Source organism: Myodes glareolus, chromosome 6 (assembly GCF_982192425.1).
Source record: "Myodes glareolus chromosome 6, mMyoGla1.1, whole genome shotgun sequence".
NCBI classification, from domain to species: Eukaryota; Metazoa; Chordata; class Mammalia; order Rodentia; family Cricetidae; genus Myodes; species Myodes glareolus.
In genome coordinates this window covers 69,140,837-69,163,422 of record NC_142031.1, presented here as the reverse complement: position 1 = coordinate 69,163,422, position 22,586 = coordinate 69,140,837, and the positions used below count along the sequence as shown (strand labels likewise).

The 22,586-nt window shown below is 39.3% G+C and overlaps 1 protein-coding gene across 1 annotated transcript in view; it reads right to left on the bottom strand.

Annotated features, from left to right (window-relative positions):
- The window catches only part of Ubxn2a (UBX domain protein 2A), a 35,801-nt gene that overhangs the window by 6,927 nt on the left and 6,288 nt on the right, over nucleotides 1-22,586 (bottom strand). The window contains exons 2-6 of the mRNA XM_087907256.1: nucleotides 14,098-14,151; nucleotides 9,057-9,198; nucleotides 6,866-6,972; nucleotides 1,930-2,067; nucleotides 722-880 (exon numbers count right to left, since the gene is read on the bottom strand). Of these exons, the coding sequence (XP_087763382.1) occupies nucleotides 722-880; nucleotides 1,930-2,067; nucleotides 6,866-6,972; nucleotides 9,057-9,198; nucleotides 14,098-14,138 (587 nt within the window). The 5' untranslated portion in view covers nucleotides 14,139-14,151. The remainder of the gene's footprint in view (nucleotides 1-721; nucleotides 881-1,929; nucleotides 2,068-6,865; nucleotides 6,973-9,056; nucleotides 9,199-14,097; nucleotides 14,152-22,586) is intronic.

Here is a 22,586-nt window from a genome sequence, read left to right as displayed (position 1 = left end):
AGATACACAGAGCAAACTGGGTGTTGTCTGGACAATGGCAAAGGAGTATTACTCATGTCTAGTTCAAAACTGAGCAGGGCAAAAAAGTGAGTCCCTGGTTCATAAAAACACAGAAGATTGTTACATCTGCGTAAGTAAACTTAAACTTGGTCTGCTGCCGATGAATTGAACGGATAAACAATTATGTGTGCACGGAATTCAAAAAGAATGGGGCTGAGGCTGTACCTTACTGGTAGGACATATATGCCTAATGAATATGAGGTACTCAGCAATAAAACAATAGAGAGAAAATGAACTAGTTACAGAACAGAACCCCAAGTCAACATGATACTGAGATTAAAATCCCAAAAACAGGGACTGGAGAGATGGCTCATCGGTTAATAGCACTGGCTGCTCTTCCAGAGGTCCTAAGTTCAATTCCCAGCAACCACATGGTGGCTCACAACCATCTACAGTGGAATCTAACGCCTGCTTCTTGCCTAAAGGCAATAGAGCACTCAAATACATAAAGTAAATAAATCTTAAAAACAAAACACAACAAAAATACCCCACACTAAACATAGCTGAGTATAAGAATCTTATGTTGATTGACATATTAAACTTTGAGAGCTGTTTATTTAAAAAAAAAACCATCATTAGTTCTCAAACATCATTGTTATCTAAAGTTAAAAAAAGGTATGAAACTTAAAATCGGAAAACAAGTAGTTAAGTATAAACTGACCTATGAGAAATGTTAAACCTTTGGACAGTCCGTTCCCCGTTGGCCAACCAGATCTGGATCCTGGTGATGGGCTCCAAGTTGTTCAGTGACACAGCAGACAAAGTACTTTTCTTTTCAACTTCAATACTCTTTCCTTTAGAAACGATTTTTGGTGTAGCACTAAGAAAATCCAAATGACAAAATCAGACACATGTTTTCTTATTATAAAAATTTTACATTAAGCTCAGTTTCTAGGAAGAGTTCTATAAATTACAACTACTCCCTCAGGAATAAATGATTGTTATCTTCACAACATATATGTTCTAGGAATTAAATGAAATTATACATACCCAAACAATCTGTAAGTTTACAGAATGGCATGCAAATTAGTTTTACCTGGGGTACAGGTATGAACTGCTAAAAGAAATTACTTTCTCTGTAGAAGTTAGCCCTTGAGTAACCAAGAGAAAAAAAGCAAAGTATTTTGAAAGGTACACCTAGAACTTTGTATATGAAAAGCTGAAAATGTATATACTTTCCCACTACTAATAAATGAAAACAAGGGATTAGATATATAGTTGGTAGAGTGCTAGCTTAGCATACACAAATCCTTAGTCTAGTCTGCAATACCCCATAAAACCAAGCATGTGGCAAACATTGCAATACCAGCACTAGGGAGGTGGAGGCAGGAGGATTAGGAATTCAAAGTCATCCTTGAAAATATAAAGACCCTGCCAAAAACAAACAAAACAAACCAAAACCAAATCAACCTTAGAAGAAGAAGAAGGAGAAGGAGAAGAAGAAGAAGAAGAAGAAGAAGGAGAAGAAGAAGAAGATGATGATGATGATGATCTTGGAGTTGGAAAGATGACTCAGAGGTTAGGAGCACTGGCTGCTCTTCCAGAGATCCTGAGTTCAATTCCTGGCAACCACATGGTGGGTCACAGTCATCTATAATGAGATCTGGTGCCCTCTTCTGGCATGTAGGAAAAACACTGTATACATAGTAAATATATATATATATATAAAACCAAGCAAACAAAAACTCATTTGGAACTGGGATGTATTTCAGCAGTAACCATTTGCCTTCCATGTTTATGGGCCCATAGGTTAGATAGAACCCAAGCACCAGAAAAAGTCATTTCTAGCAGGAGAAATATTACATTCTATATGGTTAGAATAATGAGAAAATGTCTGTCATAGAAAATGCAGACAATAACCATACTTACCTTCCTAGTCTGTGCCCCTGTCCTGAAAAGGGCTGGAACACAGGCTTAGTAGACATACATACTTCATTTTTTTTATCTTCAACTTTAACATCCACTTCTTCTTTATCAAAAATTCCCCGTAATTCTGAAGGTAATTCCCTTTGAAAGAAAAGAAAATGATAAAGCTTCTGTTTTCCCTTTCTCTGAAAGACAAATCCCATATGCGTTAAGGAGGTAGCATAGATGGTGGAGCACCTGACTAGCACGTGTAGGTTTTGGGTTTAATCTTTAGCACCATATAAGCAAGCCATGGTGATATGTGCTATAATCGCAGCTCTTGGGATGAGGAAGCAGGAGGATCAGAAGTTCAAGGTTATCCTTGGTTACATAGCAAGTTGGAGCTCAGTCTAGACTACAAGAGACCCTTGTAAAAATAAACAGGGCTGGTAAAGGTACTTGTTACCAAGTTATCACTTGACTTTCATCTCTGGAACCTAGAGGGTGGAAGGAGAGAACTCCTGAAAGTTATCTTCTGACTTCCAATATGAACACTGTGGGACATAGGGGTGTTTTGTATGTATATAGACAGACAAATGTAAACAAAATAAATACATGAAAAAAGAAATATATGAGATTCATAATATTTCATAAGGAAATAATTGAACGTATTTAAAGTGGTATCACCAAATAATATGAATACACAAACCCTGAGAGATATAAAGTAATTTTAAAGACATTATGTACAGTTTTATAGCATTACCTAGAATAGTATTAAATTCATAATACTTGATTAGATGCTGCTAATTTACAAAGTTTTGTTGTGTATGTGCAGGTGTGAGTCTATGTGCTTATATGTGTGGGTAGTGTTTGCACATATGCATGTGTGCACTGAAGTCAGAGGAGGGCATTAGGTGCTTTATTATTTTCTGCCTTACTCATTTGTCACAGGGTCTCTCCCTGAACCTAAAGCTCATGATTTTTGCTAGCTTGGCAGCCAGAAAGCAGCAGCAATCATCCTGTCTGTGTTGTGCAATACTGCTGGGTTACAGTGCATGAGACAATGACCATCAGGTCCTCATGGATGCACAGCAGGTACTCTGAACAACTGAGCCATCTCCAACCCAGTTAAGAAATTATTTCTTATTAATGTGTGTGTGTGTATGCACACACGTGTGTATAGGATGTATATGTGTGAATATGGGCATGTGTGTGCCATGGCACATGTAGAGACCAGAGGACAACTTTTGGTAGTCAGTTCTCTCCTTAAGCTATGGATTCTGGGATTGAACTCAGGTCTGAAGGCTTGACTGGAAAGGACTTTGATCTGATGAGCCATCTCAAAGGCCCATTCGGGTTTTTTTTTTATCATTTTTTTTGTTTTTTTGTTTTCTTGAGACAGGGTTTCTCTGTGTAATAGCCCTAGTTGTCCTGGAACTTGCTCTGTAGACCAGGCTGGCCTCAAACTCACAAAGATCTGCCTGCCTCTGCCTCCCCAAGTGCTCAGATTAAAGGTGTGAGCCACCACGACCCAGCTAGTTTTTATCATTTTTTAAAAAAATAGGTAACCAAAGGACTAAGCTTTAGTTCTGTTTTTGTTATTGTTTGCATTCTGAGATGAGCAGGCCTTGAATCTCTGATTGTAGGCTAGTCTGAAATTCATGATACAGTTAATACATCTAGCTTCATAGATAGGACAATTCTCCTCCCTCAGCCTCCCAAGTCTGTAGGTTATAGGGAAAATATTTTCCTAATTCATTTAAGTTCTTAAATAAAAAAAAAGGGGGGGGGTGCTGGGCGCTAGTAGCACACACCTTTAATCCGAGCACTTGGGAGGCAGAGGCAAGTGGATCTCTGTGAGTCGAGGCTACACTGGTCTACATAAGCTAGTTCCAGGACAGGCTCCAAAGCTACATAGAAACCCTATCTCGAAAAACCAAATAAATAAATAAATAGATAGATAGATAAAATGTAAGAGGGCTGGAGAGATGGCTCAGAGGTTCAGAGCACTGGCCTCTCTTCCAGAAGACCTGGGTTCAATTTCCAGCACCCACGTGGCAGCTGACAATTGTCTGTAACTCCAGTTCCAGGGGATCTGACACCTTCACACCAAATCACATAAAATAAAAGAAAAAATATATATTTACTTTGATAATGACAAAATGAAATACAATCACTACTGGCTTTAAAGGAAAAAAATTCACATTTCATCCTTCAATCAGATTTAAATAACAATTGATTGGCTCCAGTCCCAGGCTTTGTCTAATATTTCAGATACCTTTTTTGGTTGTTTGTTTTTGGTGCACATCTTTAATCGCGGCACTCACTAGACAGAGGCAGGCGGATCTCTGTGAGTTCAAGGGCAGCCTGGTGTACATAAACTAGTTTCAGGACAGGCTCCAAAGCTACAGCAAAACCCTGTCTCGAAAAACCAAACAATGAAACAAAAAGACTATATAAAAAACTCTCGTGGGGCTGGATGGAAGGAGAGTGTAGCTCAGTGGGAGAAGTGGTCTTGATGTGCAAGGCCCCTGGGTCGGTTTCTGGAAAAAGGTTGGGAGAAACAAATAATCTAATATTAAAATAGGCAAAGAAAAACATGGAGAAATAATTTAGAATGCCATTTCTCCAAAGATACACAAATGGCTAATAACACAACATTACTAGTCATTGGGGAACTCAAAAGAACAACTAGAAGGAAACACCGTTTCCTACTTACAAGGAAGCTGTAATTCAAAATGGTTGGCACTGACAAATATTAGCAAAGACAGAAATAAATACTGCAGCCCTCATACACTGCTGGTGTACTGTTGGGGTTGTTTCAAACTGTACAGTCACTTAGGAATCAGTTCGACAACTCTTTGTGAAGTCAAAGACAGAATTAATATCTTGTGAGATATATATGTATATGCATATGCCTAACTGAAAACATTTGTCTGCATAAGAACTCAGCCAAGAACTAGGAGATCAGCAATTAAAAGCACACTCCACTCTTCCAGAGGACCCAAGTTTGGCTCCAGAATCCATGTCAACTTACAACATCCTCTTACAGTTCCAGGGTAGATGATGCCTCTAACCTCTGTAGGCATCTGCACACATGTATAAAATGCACCTATCCCCTACCCCTGCATACACATAATTTAAAAAAGCTTTATAAACAAAAACTTAGCTGGGCTAGTAATACATGCCTGTATCCTAGCATTTGAGTGGCAAATACAGAAGGATGAGGAGCTCAAGGTCATATTCAGTAATGAACTGGAGGTCAGCCTGGCCTACATGAGACACTGATATCTCCTACAAACCAATTAATTTATACAGGGTCGTGGGGGTGTAGTTCAGTAGTAGAGCACTTGCCTGGCTTGCATATAGTTCTGGTTTTAATCCACAGCCCAGCAAAACAAAACCAAATAAACTAACCAGCCAAACAAGCAAGCAAAACACTTACATAGAAATTTATTTTTAACAGCTCTAAATATGGAAATGACCCAAACATTAACCACTGATTAAACAGACAAACTGTGACTTCTCACTATGTAGCCCTGGCTGTCCTTTAACTCAAAGAAACCTGCCTGCATTTGCCTTGAGAATGCTACAATTAAAGACATGCACCACCATGCCTAATAAAACACTTTTTATAGAAATAGTTAAATAGCCTCAATTGCCAAGAAAAATTAAATATATATATACACCCACACACATAATACATATATACATATATTAACATATATATGAAGAAGTTATCTTGTGAGAATATATACATATACTCAAAGAGCTCACGATGGAAAATTAAAAACTGATTCATAAATAAATATATACCGTGAGGGTCAAATCTGAACTAAACCAAGACCACCCCTTGTATGCCTGCTCCATGATCCCAAGTTCTCCAAGTTCCTGAAACGAGTCTAACTTCACCCTGGGTATGACTAAGACCATGTCTCAAGCAAAAACAATACCTATTATCACTCTCCTGAAAAATACTTGTATTTTTCTAGACAAACCATGTATAATACTTAGATTCATAATTTTAAACTTTATAATTTTAAAGATAAAATGACTAAACATGGAATAACAAAGAAGACATGGAATTAAGGAATAAGTGGCAAGATTTTGGTTGATCAGAATTCAAATTCCTAAACTTCAAATTCTAGCTCTAATTTGGGCTTGTTGGTACATGCCCATAATCCCATTTGAGGCAGGCTGGTCCACATAGTACTCTCCAGGTTAGCCAAGACTATATTTCGAAACCCAATATAGATAAAACAACAAAAAATTAGTTGTGGCCCTCTAAGAAGAAAATGTCAATTAAAAAAAAAAAGGGCACTACAAACCAGGCGAGATGGGCCATATCTTTAATCCCGGCACTAGGGGGGCAGAATTCTCTGCGAATTCAAGGCCAGCCTGGTCTACAGTTCCAGGACAGCAGGGACTGTTATACAGAGAAACCTGGTCACAAAAAACAAACAAACAAACAAAGAGGCACTGGGGGTGGGCATAGTCACCCATACCTTCAATCCCAGATCTCAGAAAACGGATGGCAGAACACTGTTATGTCCAAGGCTAGCCTGGGGGAGAGTGAGAGGAGAGGGCAGAGGAGCAGGGGAAGAAACCAAAAGGCCAAGATCAATTTAAGCTAGATGTGATAGCTTATACCTTGGATTTCAAAGATAGCTGAGACTAAGTGACTGCTATTTAAAGATTTTCCATATATTTATGCCTGTGTGTAGGCAGAAGCACATGGAAACAGATGCCCTTGGAGGACCCCCGAGCTCTGGCTGCTATTTAAAACAAACAAACAAACAAACAAACAACCCCCCCCCGCCACCACACCACACCCCAGGGAAGAGATGTGAATTCACAGAAGAAACAGTATGTCTATGAATGTGTAATGGGGCACAATCATGACTACAAATGATTCTTTGATGTGAAACATGCCTGAAATAACCCTCTACTATGTCCTTACCCCTTTTTGATGGAGTTCAGAAACTGCTGACTTGCACCATCAGAGTAACTTCTAAAGTCATCATTTACTGTGAATCCGTTTTTCCACAATTTTATATTTACATCTACCTACAAGGCAGTAAAGAAAGAAATACATTGTAAGAAAGGCTGACCTCGAGCTCACTAAATAGCCTATGCTGTCCTTGAACTCCAGATCCTCCTACCTGAGACCAAGTTCTGAGTTCACAGGCTTGTACCATCACACCCAGCTCATGAATATTATACTATTAATACATATACATTAATCATTTGGAAAATTTTGTTCTCTAAGCCATGCAAATTCAAATGCTAGTTATTTCCTTATATGACAGACATAGTTAATAAAATAACACTAACATCATGATAAAATTCTTTAAGTTTGAAAAGCTGTCAAGTGCATGAAAGAGATTTCCCCAAATTCCTATTCCGGTTAAAAGTTGGCTAAGTAAAATCTTCACATTTGTAGCAATACAGTAAGTTGTCTCCCTTACCAGGCCCACTTAATTATTCTGTGAAAATGCCTGCCAAAATAGCCAAGTCTAATGGGGTATGTATGTGTGTAGGCCAGAAGTTGAGTCAGTGTCTCTTTAATTGATATCATATCCCAATAAAGAGGGGCTGGAGAGATGGCTCAGAAGTAGAGAGCACAGGCAGCTTTCAGAGGACCCAGGTTCATTCTCAGCACCCATATGGCAGCTCCAAACTTATCTGTAACTCTACTACTAGGTGATCTGACACCAATATACATAAAATAAAGTTAAGTATTTTTTTTTTAAAGATGGTTAGGCAGTTAGGAGCACTTGTTATTTCAGAGGACCTGGCTTGGCTCCTGGTACCTGTTTCACTAAACATTCATAACTTTAGTCCCAGGAGAACTGACACTCTCCATGGGCAGCCAGCATACATGTGGTACATATACATACATTCAGACGAAACAAACACATAAAATAAGTAAATGTGCTACATTTCCAGGTCTTTGTTTACTTTTTAAACTATGATTTATCAAAGTTTATAATTGGCACTATTATAATTAAATTTTTTTTTTAAAAAAAAATCAAACCTTATATAGGTATGCAGTTACAAAGGTATTTTTAAAATGTTTCCAGCCGGGTGGGTGGTGGTGGTGCATGCCTTTAATCCCAGCACTCGGAAGGCAGAAGCAGGCGGAGTTTGAGGCCAGCCTGGTCTACAGAGTGAGTTCCAAAGCTACAGAGAAACCATCTCAAAAAACCAAAACCAACCAAACAAACAAACAAACAAATACATAAAATGTTTCCAAAGCTGTGCAGTGGGAGTGCATACCTTTATTTAACCTCAGCACTTGGGAGGCAGAGGCAGGTGCATCTCTGTGAGTTGCAGGCCAGCCTGGTCTACATAACGAGTCCCAGGATAGCCAAAGCTACACAAAGAAACACTGTGTTGAAAAAACAAAACAAAACAAAACAAAATCTCAGAAGTTTCCTAGAGGGCTTAGTCGGTTCTCTCCTACCATGTGTGTTTCAGATTGTCCGGCCTGGTAGCAGGTGTACTTACTCGGTGAGTTATCACTCACAACTCCCATTTTATTTTTTGAGACAGGATTACTTACTGAACCTGGAGTTCACCAATTCAACTCCATTGGTTAGCCACCAAGTACAGGGATTATCTGTGTCTCTGCCATCCCTGGGAATGAGTTTTCTGGCTTTTTATGTGGCAGCTGGGAGTTCCAATCCAAGTCCTCATGCTTCTAACAGCGATGCTCGGGCTTCCTTCCATCCTGAATATTCCAGCCTTGAGCTAATTATGGCCAAAGACAACTTCTATCTTTGGACTTTCAGTTCTCCTGACTCCCCATCTCCCAAGTGTGGGACTAAGAAGTTTATGAAGCACTGGGTGGGCTGCTGCTATGTAAGCATTCTACCAACTGAGCTATAGCCTCAATCCCATCACAGACATTCCTACCTGGAAGCAATATGTATTTGGTTTGTAAATTCAAGAAAGTAATGCAATAATTTATATCTCAGTTAATTTTGACTGTTTTGATTACTGCTCAGATGCCAACAACTACCTATCGCTGCTTTTCTGGCACCTGTGCAAATACAACATGATGAAAATGGTAAATAATAGCTTTACTATTACAAAAATAGTTTTGATTTTATGGATCCTCCTAGAGGCCAATAAGTAACGACATTTACCTGTTTCTTCTGTTCAGCGGAGGACAAGCATTTGGCACCAACCTTCTCTGCTTCTTCAAAAAGGCTGTCAACAAAATATTCACAGTCCCTTTGTTGATTACCATTGAGGGGTTGATTGTTAGGAGGTCCTGTTTCACAAACCCTAAAAATAAAAACAAAAATCAAGTGCTGTAAACTCTAAGTTCATGAAGACATAATCCTGGAGAAGTCATTGACAACGTTTTAGTCTAGACCAGTTCTATAGACACTTGGGGAAGGCTAACTTTTTGCTTTGTAGGGTATCTTTTGTATTTTAGGCTGTCTAGTGGCCCTTGACATTTATTCACAGTATCGATAACAGGAACAGTATGAAGGCACAAATGATAACAAAGCAGAGTTACACACATATACAAAAATGTCATAATAAATCTATTACTTTGGAACTTAAAAATTAATTTAAAAGCCCCAAACTAGATGTTCGTATTACATTATGTGTGTGAGTATGTGTATAGGTGTGCATGTGTAGAAGCGCTGCAGAGGTCAGAGAACAACTTGTGGGGATTATGGGAATGTCCTTACTCTTTCCACCATGTGGTCCCAGGGATCAAACTCGGGCTATCAAGCTTTGCAACAAGCGAGCTATCACACTTGACTCAGAATTTTAAAAAGGACAGTAGGGGGCTAGAAAGATGGCTCACAGGTTAAGAGTGTGCACTGCTCTTGTGGAGGACCTCAGTTTGGTTCCTACCATCTATATATGGCAGCTCACAACACTATAACTACAGTTCCAGAGGATTTGACATCTGCATTCAGGTACAACATTCCTAGATACATAATTAAATCTCGAAAAACACATTCTAAAAAAGATCTCAGTACAATGTAACAGTTGCTTACCAATCTCCACTTAAAGTGCTAAAATAACTAAAAGTATCTTTATAAATGCAAAATGTGTCTAACACTAGTCCAAAAGCACAAAATAGCACTCTTATTTATTCATTTATTTATTTACTTATTTTGGGGGACAGAGTTTCTCTATATAGCTTTGGAGCCTGTCCTGGAACTCACTCTGTAGACCAGGCTGGCCTCAAAGTCAGAGATCTGCCTGCCTCTGCCCCCAAAGTGCTCGGATTAAAGGTGTATAACACCCATCGCCTGGTTACACCAGACTGGCCTCAAACTTTCTAAGTAGTCAAGGATGACCTTGAACTGCTGCCTCCATTTACCAAGTGCTAGGATTATATTCATGTTCCACCATCCTGGATTTATTTGGTGCTGGGGACTGAACCCAGGGCCTAATGCATACTAGGCAAGAACCCTACCAACTAAGCATATACCCAGTCAAAAGTACGTTCATTATTTTGAAGGGTTCAAGAAAACCCTTATATCACCCCTTTCTACCTTTACACAGAGCCTCATTATTGTCAAAGCTGGTCTCAAAGTACTAAGCTTAAGTCGTCTTTATTTATTTATCCATCTATCTATCTATCTATCCATCTATCTTCGCCTGTTTTTTCGAGTCAAAGTTTCCCAGTAGCTATGGAGACAGTCCTGGAACTCTTTCTATAGACCAGGCTGCCTCGAACTCAGAGATCCGTCTGCCTCTGCCTCCTGAGTGCTGGAATTAAAGGCATGTGTCACCACCTCCTGGCTTAGTTTTTACTCAGCTTCCCAAGATGTTGGGTATATAGGCTTGTGGACTGTGCTCAGCTTCAAATGACTTCAAAAGGGTTACTATGTACTTTTTGGTGCAGAAATTAAAAGTGACAGTACATCAGGAAGAAACTAACAAGTATTTATATTTGCACACTCACAATGATATTCTCCACTAATGATCATTTTAATAGCCCACTTCCTTTTCTATTTGTTTTTTTTTTCAGATTGAGTTTCATGTAGCCCAGGCTAGCCTCAAACTCTATATAATTGATGCTGATCTTGAATTTCTGATTGTCCTGTCTCTACGTAATGAATACTGGAATGCCAAGCATGTGCTATCCTGCTTGGCTTTCTGTTGCTATTTATTTTGGATTTGTATTTCATCATTTAAAAATATTACCTAAGATTTTACTTGTCAAGAATGGATTCTGATCTTTTAGAAGTTAAGCACAGAATTTTTGAGAAAGGATGAGAAATCAACATTTGGTAACTCTCACTAACTGGAACTGTAAGGTAGATACACTGACTAATCCTGCTGCTACTCTACCTCAAGTCTATGCTTCTAACCACGATACTCTACATGTGCCAACTCACTCAATCTTCACAGTGATCCTAGAAAGTTTGATTTTACCTTAATAGATGAAAATAAAGGTTAGGTAAAATTAGTTTAAGCAAAGCTTAAGCTCTGAACACCATATCAGACAATCTCTCAAAACAGCCATCATTATATTGTTATTAAATGTTAGTACTCAAGGTTGGCGTATAGCTCAATTGGATTTGGCTCACTCAAAAGGACCTGAGTTTGATCCCCATCACCCAGGTGTACAGGATGTAGTGGTGAATCCTAGAACTCAAGGGAGAGCCAAGCAGATTTCTGTGAGTTATAGACCAGTCTGGTTTACAAAAGTGTTCCAGGCCAACCACGGCTGTTCTGGAACTTGCTCTGTAGGCCAGGCTGCTCAAACTCACAGAGATTCGCCAGCCTCTGCCTCCCGAGTGCTGGGATTAAAGGTGTGCGCCCCCACCACCACCCAGCAAAGCAAATACTTTTTACTTTCCCAGGTAATTCTTTCTCCTGTACACACAGTTAAAGCATTCATATTATCAATATTAATTATATCTTCTCCAAACAATATGATACCGCTGAAATGTTGTGGGATATCTGATCGCACTGTGAAGATGTGTCACTGCTTTACTTAACCTGCCTTAACGCCCCTTCTAATTGGTTTAGTAAAGAGCCGAATAGCCAAGAGCTAGGTAGGAGAGGTGGGACTTCTGGGCAGAGACAGGCACCCTGAGAAAAATTGGAGAGGTGGGGAACTCACCAGGAGACTCAGAGGAAGCTGGACATATGGTATGGAGGAGAGGTAATGAGCCACGTGGCAGAATGTAGATTAATATAAATGGTTTAATTTGGGAACAAGCCCAAGATAAGGTCAAGCTTTCATAATTAATACTAAGCATTCGTGATATTACTCAGGAGCTAGTGATTCAAAGAAAGTCTGACTACACAGAAAAAGTTATATTGTAAAATACTATCTAATAATACTAATGATTTTTTGCTTTAATCAACATAGCTGTATAGCAGTATAACATATTTTCTAAAAGTTCAGGCCTTATGGTTCATATTTACATACCTTTACTTAGTTGCAGTAAGGAAAACTAAGTCTCCATAAGAAACTTAAGGTGCTATGATTTGGTTTTCTTGTCTCTAAGATGCAGATACTAGGCTTGGGATGTAGCTCAGTTGGTAGAGTACTTGCATAGCATTCACAAAGCCCTGGGTTCAATCCTCAGCACTACAAAAACCTGGCATGGTATTGCATGCCTATAATCTCAGTACTTTGGTGGTAAAGACAAGATCAGAAGTTCAAGGGGATCCTTTGGATACATAGTGTGTTCAAGGATAGCCAGGGCTACTGTGAGACTGTCACATAAAAGAAATAAAGATACAGATGCCACCAAAATTAGTCCTGAAGACAAAATGAAAAACTCAATATAGCTGGGAGTGGCATGGTGGCATATGCCTTTAGCCCAGAGAATCTCTATGAATTTCAGGTCAGCCTGGTCTACAGAGAGAGTTCCAAAAAAGCCAGGGCTACACAGAAAAATCCTGTCTCAAAAAACAAAAAAAAATAGTTTTATGAAAAACTCAAAAAATCCGAAACAAAACAAAAACTCAATGACTAGCACTGTAAATAAATGAGATTAGGACAAAGGAAAAAAATACAAGGATTGAAGACAAAGCTAAAGAATTATACTTAGACCAGGAGTGGTGGCCCAAGCCTTTAATTCCAACAAAGGCAGGTATATCTCTGTGAGTTCAAAGCCAGCATGATCTACAGAGTGAGTTCAAGGACAGCCAGAGCTATATAGAGAGACCCTGTCTCAATAAATCAAGGCTAAAACACACACACACACACACACACACACACACACACACACACACACACACACGCGAACATGAAAAAAAAAGGAAAAACAAAAAAAAAGAAAAGAAAGAAAAGAAAAAATATACTTAGGGTTCAGTAAATTGGCTTAGGCAATAAAAGTACTTACTTTATTTAGAACCCACATAATCGTGGAAGGAGAGAACTGGCTCCATAAAGTTGTCCTCTGATTTCCACACACACATATGGAATGTAGGTGCACACAAATAATATATCCAGATAGCAGGGTTTTTTTTTTTTAAACTTTATTCTATGTGCAATGGTAAAGGTGTTAGATTGCCCAGGAACTGGATTTACATATACTTAGGAGCTGCCATTTGGATGCTGGGAATCGAACCTGGGTCCTCTGGAAGAGCAGTCAGTGCTCATAACAGCTCCAGATAGCAGTTTTAAAAAATATCAGCATAGCCTGGGCTGGTGGTATAAGCCTGTATCTCTAGCTACTTAGCAGACTGGAGGAGTTTTTGTAATTCAATGAATGTGTGGGTGACAGAGTGAGTTTAAGGCTAACCTGGGCAATTTAGTGATGTCCTGTCACAAAAAGAGCTGGGGATACAGCTCAGTGGCAGGGGGTTTGCTTTGCATATGTGAAGTGCTAGGTTCAATTCCTCCAATGAAAGAAAGGATATTAAAGAGAAAAGGTAATCAAGGTCATGAGAGGAAGAGCTCTAGGATACAGTTAAAGGAACAAACTTTTACTACAACCTATTCAATGTGGCTATGGGTAAAAACTACAACAAACCACCCTGAAATCTATCATTACCACCAATTTACGTAAGTGATCATATATAATTAAAAGCTGCTTTACTCTTTCTGCCAGTAACATGCAAAAAAATCTCTGCATCGCTCCTGCCTCCCTTCAGTGAACAGCAATGCTGAAGGCTATGTCTAATAAACCCTTTCCTCCCCAACAAATAACAAAAGCAAAGGCATTAAACTCATTGCTTGGGTTAACTTACCATTCTTCTTTTATACTGTCAAGGTTATCTACTTCTTTCATTCTCTCTCTGCTACTGCAAAAGTAAAAAGAAGCAAAAGTTAACATTCTCAACAGTATCAAAAATTTATTCCTGTTTATCAGTTTTTAAACAAGTGAGTTATCATGTAACCGTACAGTAGTTCCAAATGGGTTTGAACAACTGACCAGATTCAACATGGTCACTTTCATCTAAACAAAATAAAGAAACACAGATGGTGGCAGGCACATTGCTTGTAATCCCAGCACCTGGTAAGCAGAGGCAGGATGAGTTCAAGGTCATCTTCAGCTTTGTTGCTAAAAATGAGCTTGGGTCCTGAGACCCTGTTGTTTTTTTTTTAAAAAAAAAAAATTGAAAGAAAGTCTTTAACCTCACCACTGGGGAGACAGAAGCAGGCCAATCTCTGTGACAGCTGGGGCCATGTAGTGAGAATGGTCTCAAAACAAAGCAAAATAAAAAGATGAGGGGTTGGAGAGATGACTCAGTAGTAAAGAGAACTTCTTGTTGCTGCAGAGGACCAAGGTTAGATTTCCAGCACCCAAAGGGCAGCTCACAACCACTGTTAACTAAGGTTACATTTACACCAGTACTGGGTGGCTGTGGCAACTTGACACAAGATAAGAGTCATTAGAGGAAGGAGCCTCAGCTGAGGAAACGCCTCCTTGAGATCCAGTTGTAAGGCATTTTTTCATTTAGTGATCAATGGAGGGGAGGCCCAGCCTGTATAAGAACATGGGCTGAGCAAGCCATGGGAAGCAAGTCAGTAAGCAGCATGCTTCCATGGCCTCTGCATCGCTCCTGCCTCCCTTCGGTGATGAACACCAATGCTGAAGGCTATGTCTAACAAAACCTTTCCTCCCCAACTTGCTCTTTGTCATGGTGTTTCATCATAGCAATAGAAACCTTAACTAAGACGCACATCATCCTCTCTGACTTCTGGGGCACCTGGCACACACACGGTATATAGACATTCTTGTAAACAATACACTCATTCACATTAAAAAAAATAAAGCAAGAAAAAAAGATCCCACAAAACACCAATAGTAATATTTTAAATGGAAATTTTTTTTGGCTTTGAGTCCCCTTGCTTTGCACAGAGTCTTTTTCTCTGTGTCTGCTGCATGTGCTTCCTCATTCCCCAATAAACACCTTTCTTCAACTGCTAAAATTAATATTTTAAAAGGGTTTTTTTTTTTAGGTGTGTGTATATGTGTTTGTGTAAGACACACATATGAGGGTAACATGCAAGGGCAGAGGCCAATGTCAGGCTTCTTCCTGGATGCTTTCCCACCATATTTATGTGTGTCACGGATGTGTATATGCATGTGGAGGAGTAGGCAATTTCAGCTGCTTCCTCCTCAGACATCACCCCCCTTATTTTTCCAAGGAAAGTGCCTCCCTGGAACCCGGAGCTCACTGACTCAGCTAGACTTGCAGGGCAGCGAACTCTGCATCCTCAGTGTTGAGATTATAGGCATCCACCACTATTACATGGATGCTGGTGACCCAAATTCAGGTCCTCATGCTTGCCCAAGGAATGTACTTTATTGACTGAGTCAGTCTGCAGCTTCCAAAGGCTTCTCACTGGTTTGTTTGCTTTTCTGAGACAAGGTGTCATTATGTAGCCGTGGATGGCTTAGAATGTTAGTTCCAAAGACCCTCATCCCCATTCCTGTCCTCAAACCAGTTTCTACACTGTTATCAGAAGAAGGGTGGAGTCAGGAGTCACCAGCCAGATGCAGAAGCAGGATATGTACAAAATGAGGTAACTCGCAATGAGTAACATGGTAGAACTTAAGATAAGAAGCGTGTTAATTTAGGTTGTAAAAACTAGTTAGTAACAAGCCCAAGCTATTGGCTGGGCATTTATAATTAATATATGTCTGAGTGTGTTTATTTGGGAGTGACCACCGACACAGAAAAACTCCACTTACAAATGGCTTTCCTACATGGGGTCGGAATTACTAAAACCTGATAAAGCTTTAATATAGGGATTCTAAGTTGGGCAGTGATGGCGCATGCCTTTAATCCCAGCATCCAGGAGGCAGAGGCGGGTGGATCTCTGTGAGTTGAAAGCCAGCCTGGTCTACAAAGAGCTAGTTCCAGGACAGGCTCCAAAGCTGCAGAGGAACCCTGCCTCAAAAAATAAAAGTAACAGTGGTGGCGCATGCCTTTAATCCCAGCACTCGGGAGGCAGAGGCAGGCGGATCTCTGAGTTTGAGGCCAGCCTAGTCTACAAGAGCTAGTTCCAGGACAAGCTAGAACCAAAGCTACAGAGGAACCTTGTCTCCAAAAACAAACAAAAAACAAAAACAATGAAACAAACAAAAAATAACAACAAAAAAAGGGATTCTAAACACACAAAACCGGAATCAAACACACCTTCTTGGTAACTGTCTTTTCTCTGGTAGGCTCTGTTTGCTAAAAGCAAACAGAGGCGTGGCTCCTTTAAGAGATGGCTTCCTGGCTCACTGCTAGGGACCAAAATGGGCACAGCTCTTTTAAGAAACAGGGTAGAGCCAGCTGCCAAAGCTGACACTTTGGTCCTAGTCACTCTGCTTAACCGTTTAAAGGCTCCTATGGTTACAAAAAAGATTACAGATACACAATAAAGAGATATCCAGATGGAAAAAAACACTTCTAAATGGGTTATAATGAGTTTAAAAAATATACATAGGCTTGGGAGGAAAAAGAGAAGGTAAAGACAGTCATAAAATAGACTATATATAGTTTTAAAAGAATAAAATACTTAAAAAGAGTAAATATCAAAGAAGCTACAAAAGATGGAAAATACATGGGGTCTGGATCCTAATATGTTATTGTATTCTTTTTAAAAGTTTTGGCTGCTAGATTATAAAAGGTACTAGATTAAACCAACCTACATTTTAAAATTATCTTTACTTCAAAATTTAAGCCAAAAGATATGTCATTTTAGGGAACAGGTTATCCTTTTATTTCCACAGAAAATCAGAGGTTGTGGATTCATTCAAGGTTAAAGAAATTCAGAGAAGGGGGCTGGAGAGATGGCTCAGTGGTTAAGAGCATTGCCTGCTCTTCCAAAGGTCCTGAGTTCAATTCCCGGCAACCACATGGTGGCTTACAACCATCTGTAATGAGGTGCCTTCTTCTGGCCTACAGAATATTGTATACATAATAAATAAATAAATATTTAAAAAAAAAAAGAAATTCAGAGAAGATACCCTGAAATCCTGACTACAGACATAAAGAAATAAATCTAGAAAACCTACAAAAATACATAACGTGTATTTTAACCTACTCAAACATAAAACAAAAAAAATCAAGTTATGTACAATGAACAGTCTATACCTGTATTCATACAGATATATACATCACTTTTAAAAGTTTATGTATTTTCAGAACAAGCGACCAGACACAAATAAAAATGGATGGCAAGAAGATCCAATATCCAGAATGGGTTAAAGACTGAGATGATTCAATTTCACAGAATACTACAGCCAAGACTTAACCATTATCCTAAATTTTCTCAGGGCCCAAAGATTATCAACTCCTCCAAACAACAAGAAGTATTTTAGAGAATGATGCCCACATTCCCAAAATATTTTTATGTTTTTTTTAAATGTTTATGATCACTTAAGGGGAGCTGGTTACAAAGTTGTTATTGATAATGATCTGCCCTGCCATAGGCCAAAGCAGCTTCTTTATTAACTAATGTGCAGGTGAGGGACCTTACATAGGGACAGATCAACAGTTAGAATATGACATGGCAGCATATGTACAAATTAATTTTGCTGCCAAGAAAGCCTGGAACAGACTTCCACCTTCTAAAGAACAGACAGAGGAATTGTCTAGTATAAGACAAGAACCAGATGAATTGTTTCAAGATTTTGTCTCCAGACTAACACAAGCATCTAATAGGTTGACTGGAGATACAGAAGCAGGAAAATTAATAGCTAAACAGGCCATAGCTGCTGCCTTGCAGGGAAAGACATTAACGATATCCTATCCCAACAAACAGATTAAGACCTAGAGAGAATGCATGCTACAGGAAGGCCCTCTTGGAAGCTGTTTTGGATGTGGTCTTATGGGACATCAGATCAGACAATGTCCTCATAGGAGAGTAAATCCAAGGGCAAGAAGGAAACCAGGATTATGCAGGAGACGTAGGAGGGGAAAACATTAGACTAGCGAAGTGTAAGTCAAAGAGATGACCTAGGGAATCCCTTTTCAGGAAATGAATAAAGTGGCCAGCCTCAGGTCCCGAGACAAAATTTTGGGGCAATTCAGCAACCTGTGCTTCCATAAGGAAATCCATGCAGGCCCTTTGCAGAGCAACCCCAGGCAGCGCAGGGCTAAATCTCGCCTCTCCTGTACACTATGTACTGACTCCAGAAATAGGGATGCAAGCTCTCCCCACTGGAGTTTATGGGCCTTTACCAGTGGGCACAATAGGGCTGTGATTGGGAAGAAGTAGCATAGATTGGGAACTATGCAAGGAATTATTGTTGCCCCTGGAGTCATTGGTGCTGATTTTGAAGGAGAGATCAAGGTGATGACTCACTCACCAAGTGGAGTTTCTGTAGTAAAAGCAGGTCAGAGGCTTGCACAATAAATTTTACTTCCTGCTGTGCAAACCAAAAATCAGATTAAGAGAGAAAAAAGAGGAAAGGATGGATTTGGTTAATCTGACACCTATTGGCTACAATCAATAGGTTCTCAAAGGCCAGAACTCACCTTGTTCATAAATGGAAAAAGATTTTCTGGTCTTCTAGATACTGGCATGGATATTTCAGTTATAACTGCTAGTCAATGGCTACAGGGCAATGGTCAGACGAGAAATCTTGAACAAGGTAGTAATGAGTTGTACTGGAAGGATGAGGAAGGTCACGTGTCGGGGTCTGAAGCCCTAACATAAAAACTACTTTTCCCCTAACTCGGCCAGTACAGAGGCATGGGAAATAATGAGACACAGTTCACACAGCAATATCAGAAGGGCATCTCAGGCTTCATTCATTCCTAAAGATCTAACCGCGTTTATTCTCCAAACACCTTTTATCCCCCAGATAAACCAAGGTGGAAACATATTAATATTCTCTTTCCAGGGGATGTGGGAATACCAAAACATCTGCAACCTAGTCACCAGCTTGGAATTCACACCTCTCCCCAGGCGATCTACATATTAACCAAAGAGAAGGAGGAATACATCCTGAGCCTTTATTAGGGTAGCTACAGCTTGTCTGGCAGGACTGCAGCTGCCCTTGGAAATTAAGCATGGCCAGAGAACCTGGCTGTAAATATCTTGTATGAAGTATGGGCCTACAATCCACTTTCTCTTATTAATTTTAATAACACCTGTGCTTTTGCAACAGGACAGATATATAGTGCCTGGCTTGGGCAAAGTCTTCTTCCTTTACCCAAATTTTTCCGTCTTTGGAACAGGCATTGACATATGAGAGCTCCTGTCTTAGGCATTTGGGGAGAAGAAGCTTCACTGACTGCTGATCTCTGTAAAGAAAAGAGATAAGTGGAGAGAAATATACTTTTGGACCCTGTGTCTTGTAGCCATACCTTTTTGTCAGGATAAATTATAATGCTTTATGAATAATTATGCTTTCAAAGGCTATAATCTCCTATTTAAAGGAGAAGAGAATCACCCGAGTTGAAAAGGTTTCCTCCACTGGTTCAGAGCACCACTTAGATCTAAAATTTTTAGCATATGCATCAACTCCCAACATTTACAGTGTCATAAATTCTTTTTAGTAATTGCCAATAGCAACAAGTCAAAAATCATATTTTTTTTGCATTGTCGGTCAATACCGACTCTCCAAATATCTTTTTTTTATGGACCTACAGTCATGAAGGAACTTTCCAGCCATATATTATTCCTCATTTACCTGTAAATTTATGGGGCCGAGATATTATGTCCAGAATGGGGGTATATTTATATTCCCCCAACACAGTTGTTACTAACCAAATGTTTCAACAAGAATTAATCAAGGTCTAGGCAAGAAAAATAATGGAAGGATTGATCCTATCATACCAGGAGATAAATCTCCCAGGGAAGAATTAGGTTATTTTTAGGAGAGGTCACTGAAAAAACTGCACTTCATGCAGACCCAATTGCCTGGAAAAGTGATGAGCCTGTACAGGTAAATCAGTGGCCTCTAACAGAAGAAAAATTACAAACTGCCCAGCAGCTAGTGCAGGAACAGCTGGATAATGGTCACATCACACCATCTAATTCACCAAGAATTCTCAAATTTTTTTATTAAAAAGAAATCAGGGAAATGGAGATTAATTCAGGACTTAAGAGAAGCTACTGTGACCATGCAGCCAATGGCAGCATTACAACCAGGGCTGCCTTCTCTTACAACTATATCAAAAGGTAGCAATAAATTTATCTTAGACTTAAAAGACTGTTTTTATGCCACCCCTTTGACACCACCAGATTGCCAAAGATTTGCTTTCAGTATACCCTCAGTTAATTTCAGAGAGCTAATGAAAAGATATCAATGGAGCGTCTTACCACAGGGTATGGCGAACAGTGCTACCTTGTGCCAGAAGTTTGTAGCTCAGGTTATACAAAATGTCAGAGATCAATTTCCACAGTTTTATATTATACATTATATGGATGACATCCTGCTTGCTCATAGAGATGAAGGAATTTTACTTGAGACATTTGGGCTATTACAACAGAGCCTTAGCCATGCAGGATTAGTGATTGCTCCAGAGAAAGTGCAGAGGCACCCACCTTTCCAGTATTTAGATCATATATTATACCCCAAAGAAATTAAGCCTTAAAAATTAGAAATTAGGAAGGATGGTTTAAAGACTCTAAATGACTTTCAAAAATTGTTGGGAGACATCCAATGGTTGAGACCTTATTTAAGATATTCTATGGGAGACCGAGCCTCTAAGTGAAGTCCTTAAAGGGAACAGTGATCCAAATTTCAATAGACAGCTTTCAGAAGCTGCCAGACAGGTACTCTCTCAGGTAGAGCATGCTATATGGCAGGCACATTATATAAATTATGACAAACCTTGGCAAGCATATATATATATATATCCTACTAAACTTACTCCTACAGTAGTTTTATGGTAAAAGAGGCCACTCTTATGAATGTACCTTCAAGTATCACCAGCTAAGGTATTAAATCTTTATTTTGAAGCAGTAGCTTGCTTAGCACAGAAGAGCAGGATAGACTCTAGGAAATATTTTGGCAAGGAACCACCTATGATCCATGTTCCTTATACTAAGCAACAAACTGTTATTCCAAAATAGCGATTCTTGGGCAATTGCATTTGCTCAATTTCAAGGCCAGATTAAAAATCTTTTTCCAGAGAACCCATTGCTGCAGTTCATATAACTGCATTCCTTCATTTTCCCTAAAATGGTAGCAAAAGATCCTTTAAAGGATGCCTGTTAATTTTCACTGATGGCTCTTCTAATGAGAGGGCTGTTTATGTGGTTAATGGTAATGGGCATGGGTGCAGACAGAACCAGCCTCAGCTCAGGTAGTTGAGCTGAGAACTGTGGCTATAGTATTTCAACACTTTGCAAATGAAACTTTCAATCTATATACATACTGACAGCTGACATATTTTTAATGCTCTTCAGTCCTAGAGACCGTCCCTTATATCGGGATTAGCAATAGTTAAGATGCTATTGCAACAGATTCAAGAGGCCATACAACAAAGAAAGTTACCATGTTTTGTGGGACATATCAGAGTACATTCAAATCTTCCCAGTCCACTAGCTGAAGGTAATGCTTTAGCTGATAAACTTACAAAAATAGTTGCTCTATCACAGGTTGAACTGGCTCAGCAGTCACATGCTTTGCACCATCAAAATAGTCCAAGTTTACGAAAACAATTTAAATTAACAAGAGAAGCTACTTACCAAATTGTTAAGCACCGTGAGATGTGCCCACAATATTTACCTGTACCTCACTTGGGGGCAAATTCCTGAGGACTACTTTGTAATCATGTATGGCAAATGGATGTTACTCATGTCTCAGAATTTGGAAAATTGAGGTATGTGCATATGACAGTTGATACATATTCAGGATTCTTGATGGCCACTGCACAAACTGGGAAAGCTGCCAAGCATGTAATAACTCATTTCTTAAAATGCTTCTCATGTATGGGAACCCCAAAAATAATAAAGACAGATAATGGATCTGGATATATTAATAGAGCATTTCAGCAATTTTGTGCCCAATGGAATACTGAACATAAGACTGGTATTCTTTATAATCCTCAAGGGCAAGGAATTGTGGAGCGTCGTCACAGCTCTTTGAAAACACAACTTCAAAAGATAAAAACAGGAGAATTATATCCTCAAATGCCACAAAATGCCTTAAATCATATGTTGTATGCCTCTTAAATATGGATGTCAATGAGCAGACAGATTATGTCAAGTGGCAGACAGATTATGGCATAATGCACAAAAGCAACCTTTGCAAGGTGGAGAGATCCTTGCACTGGAAGAT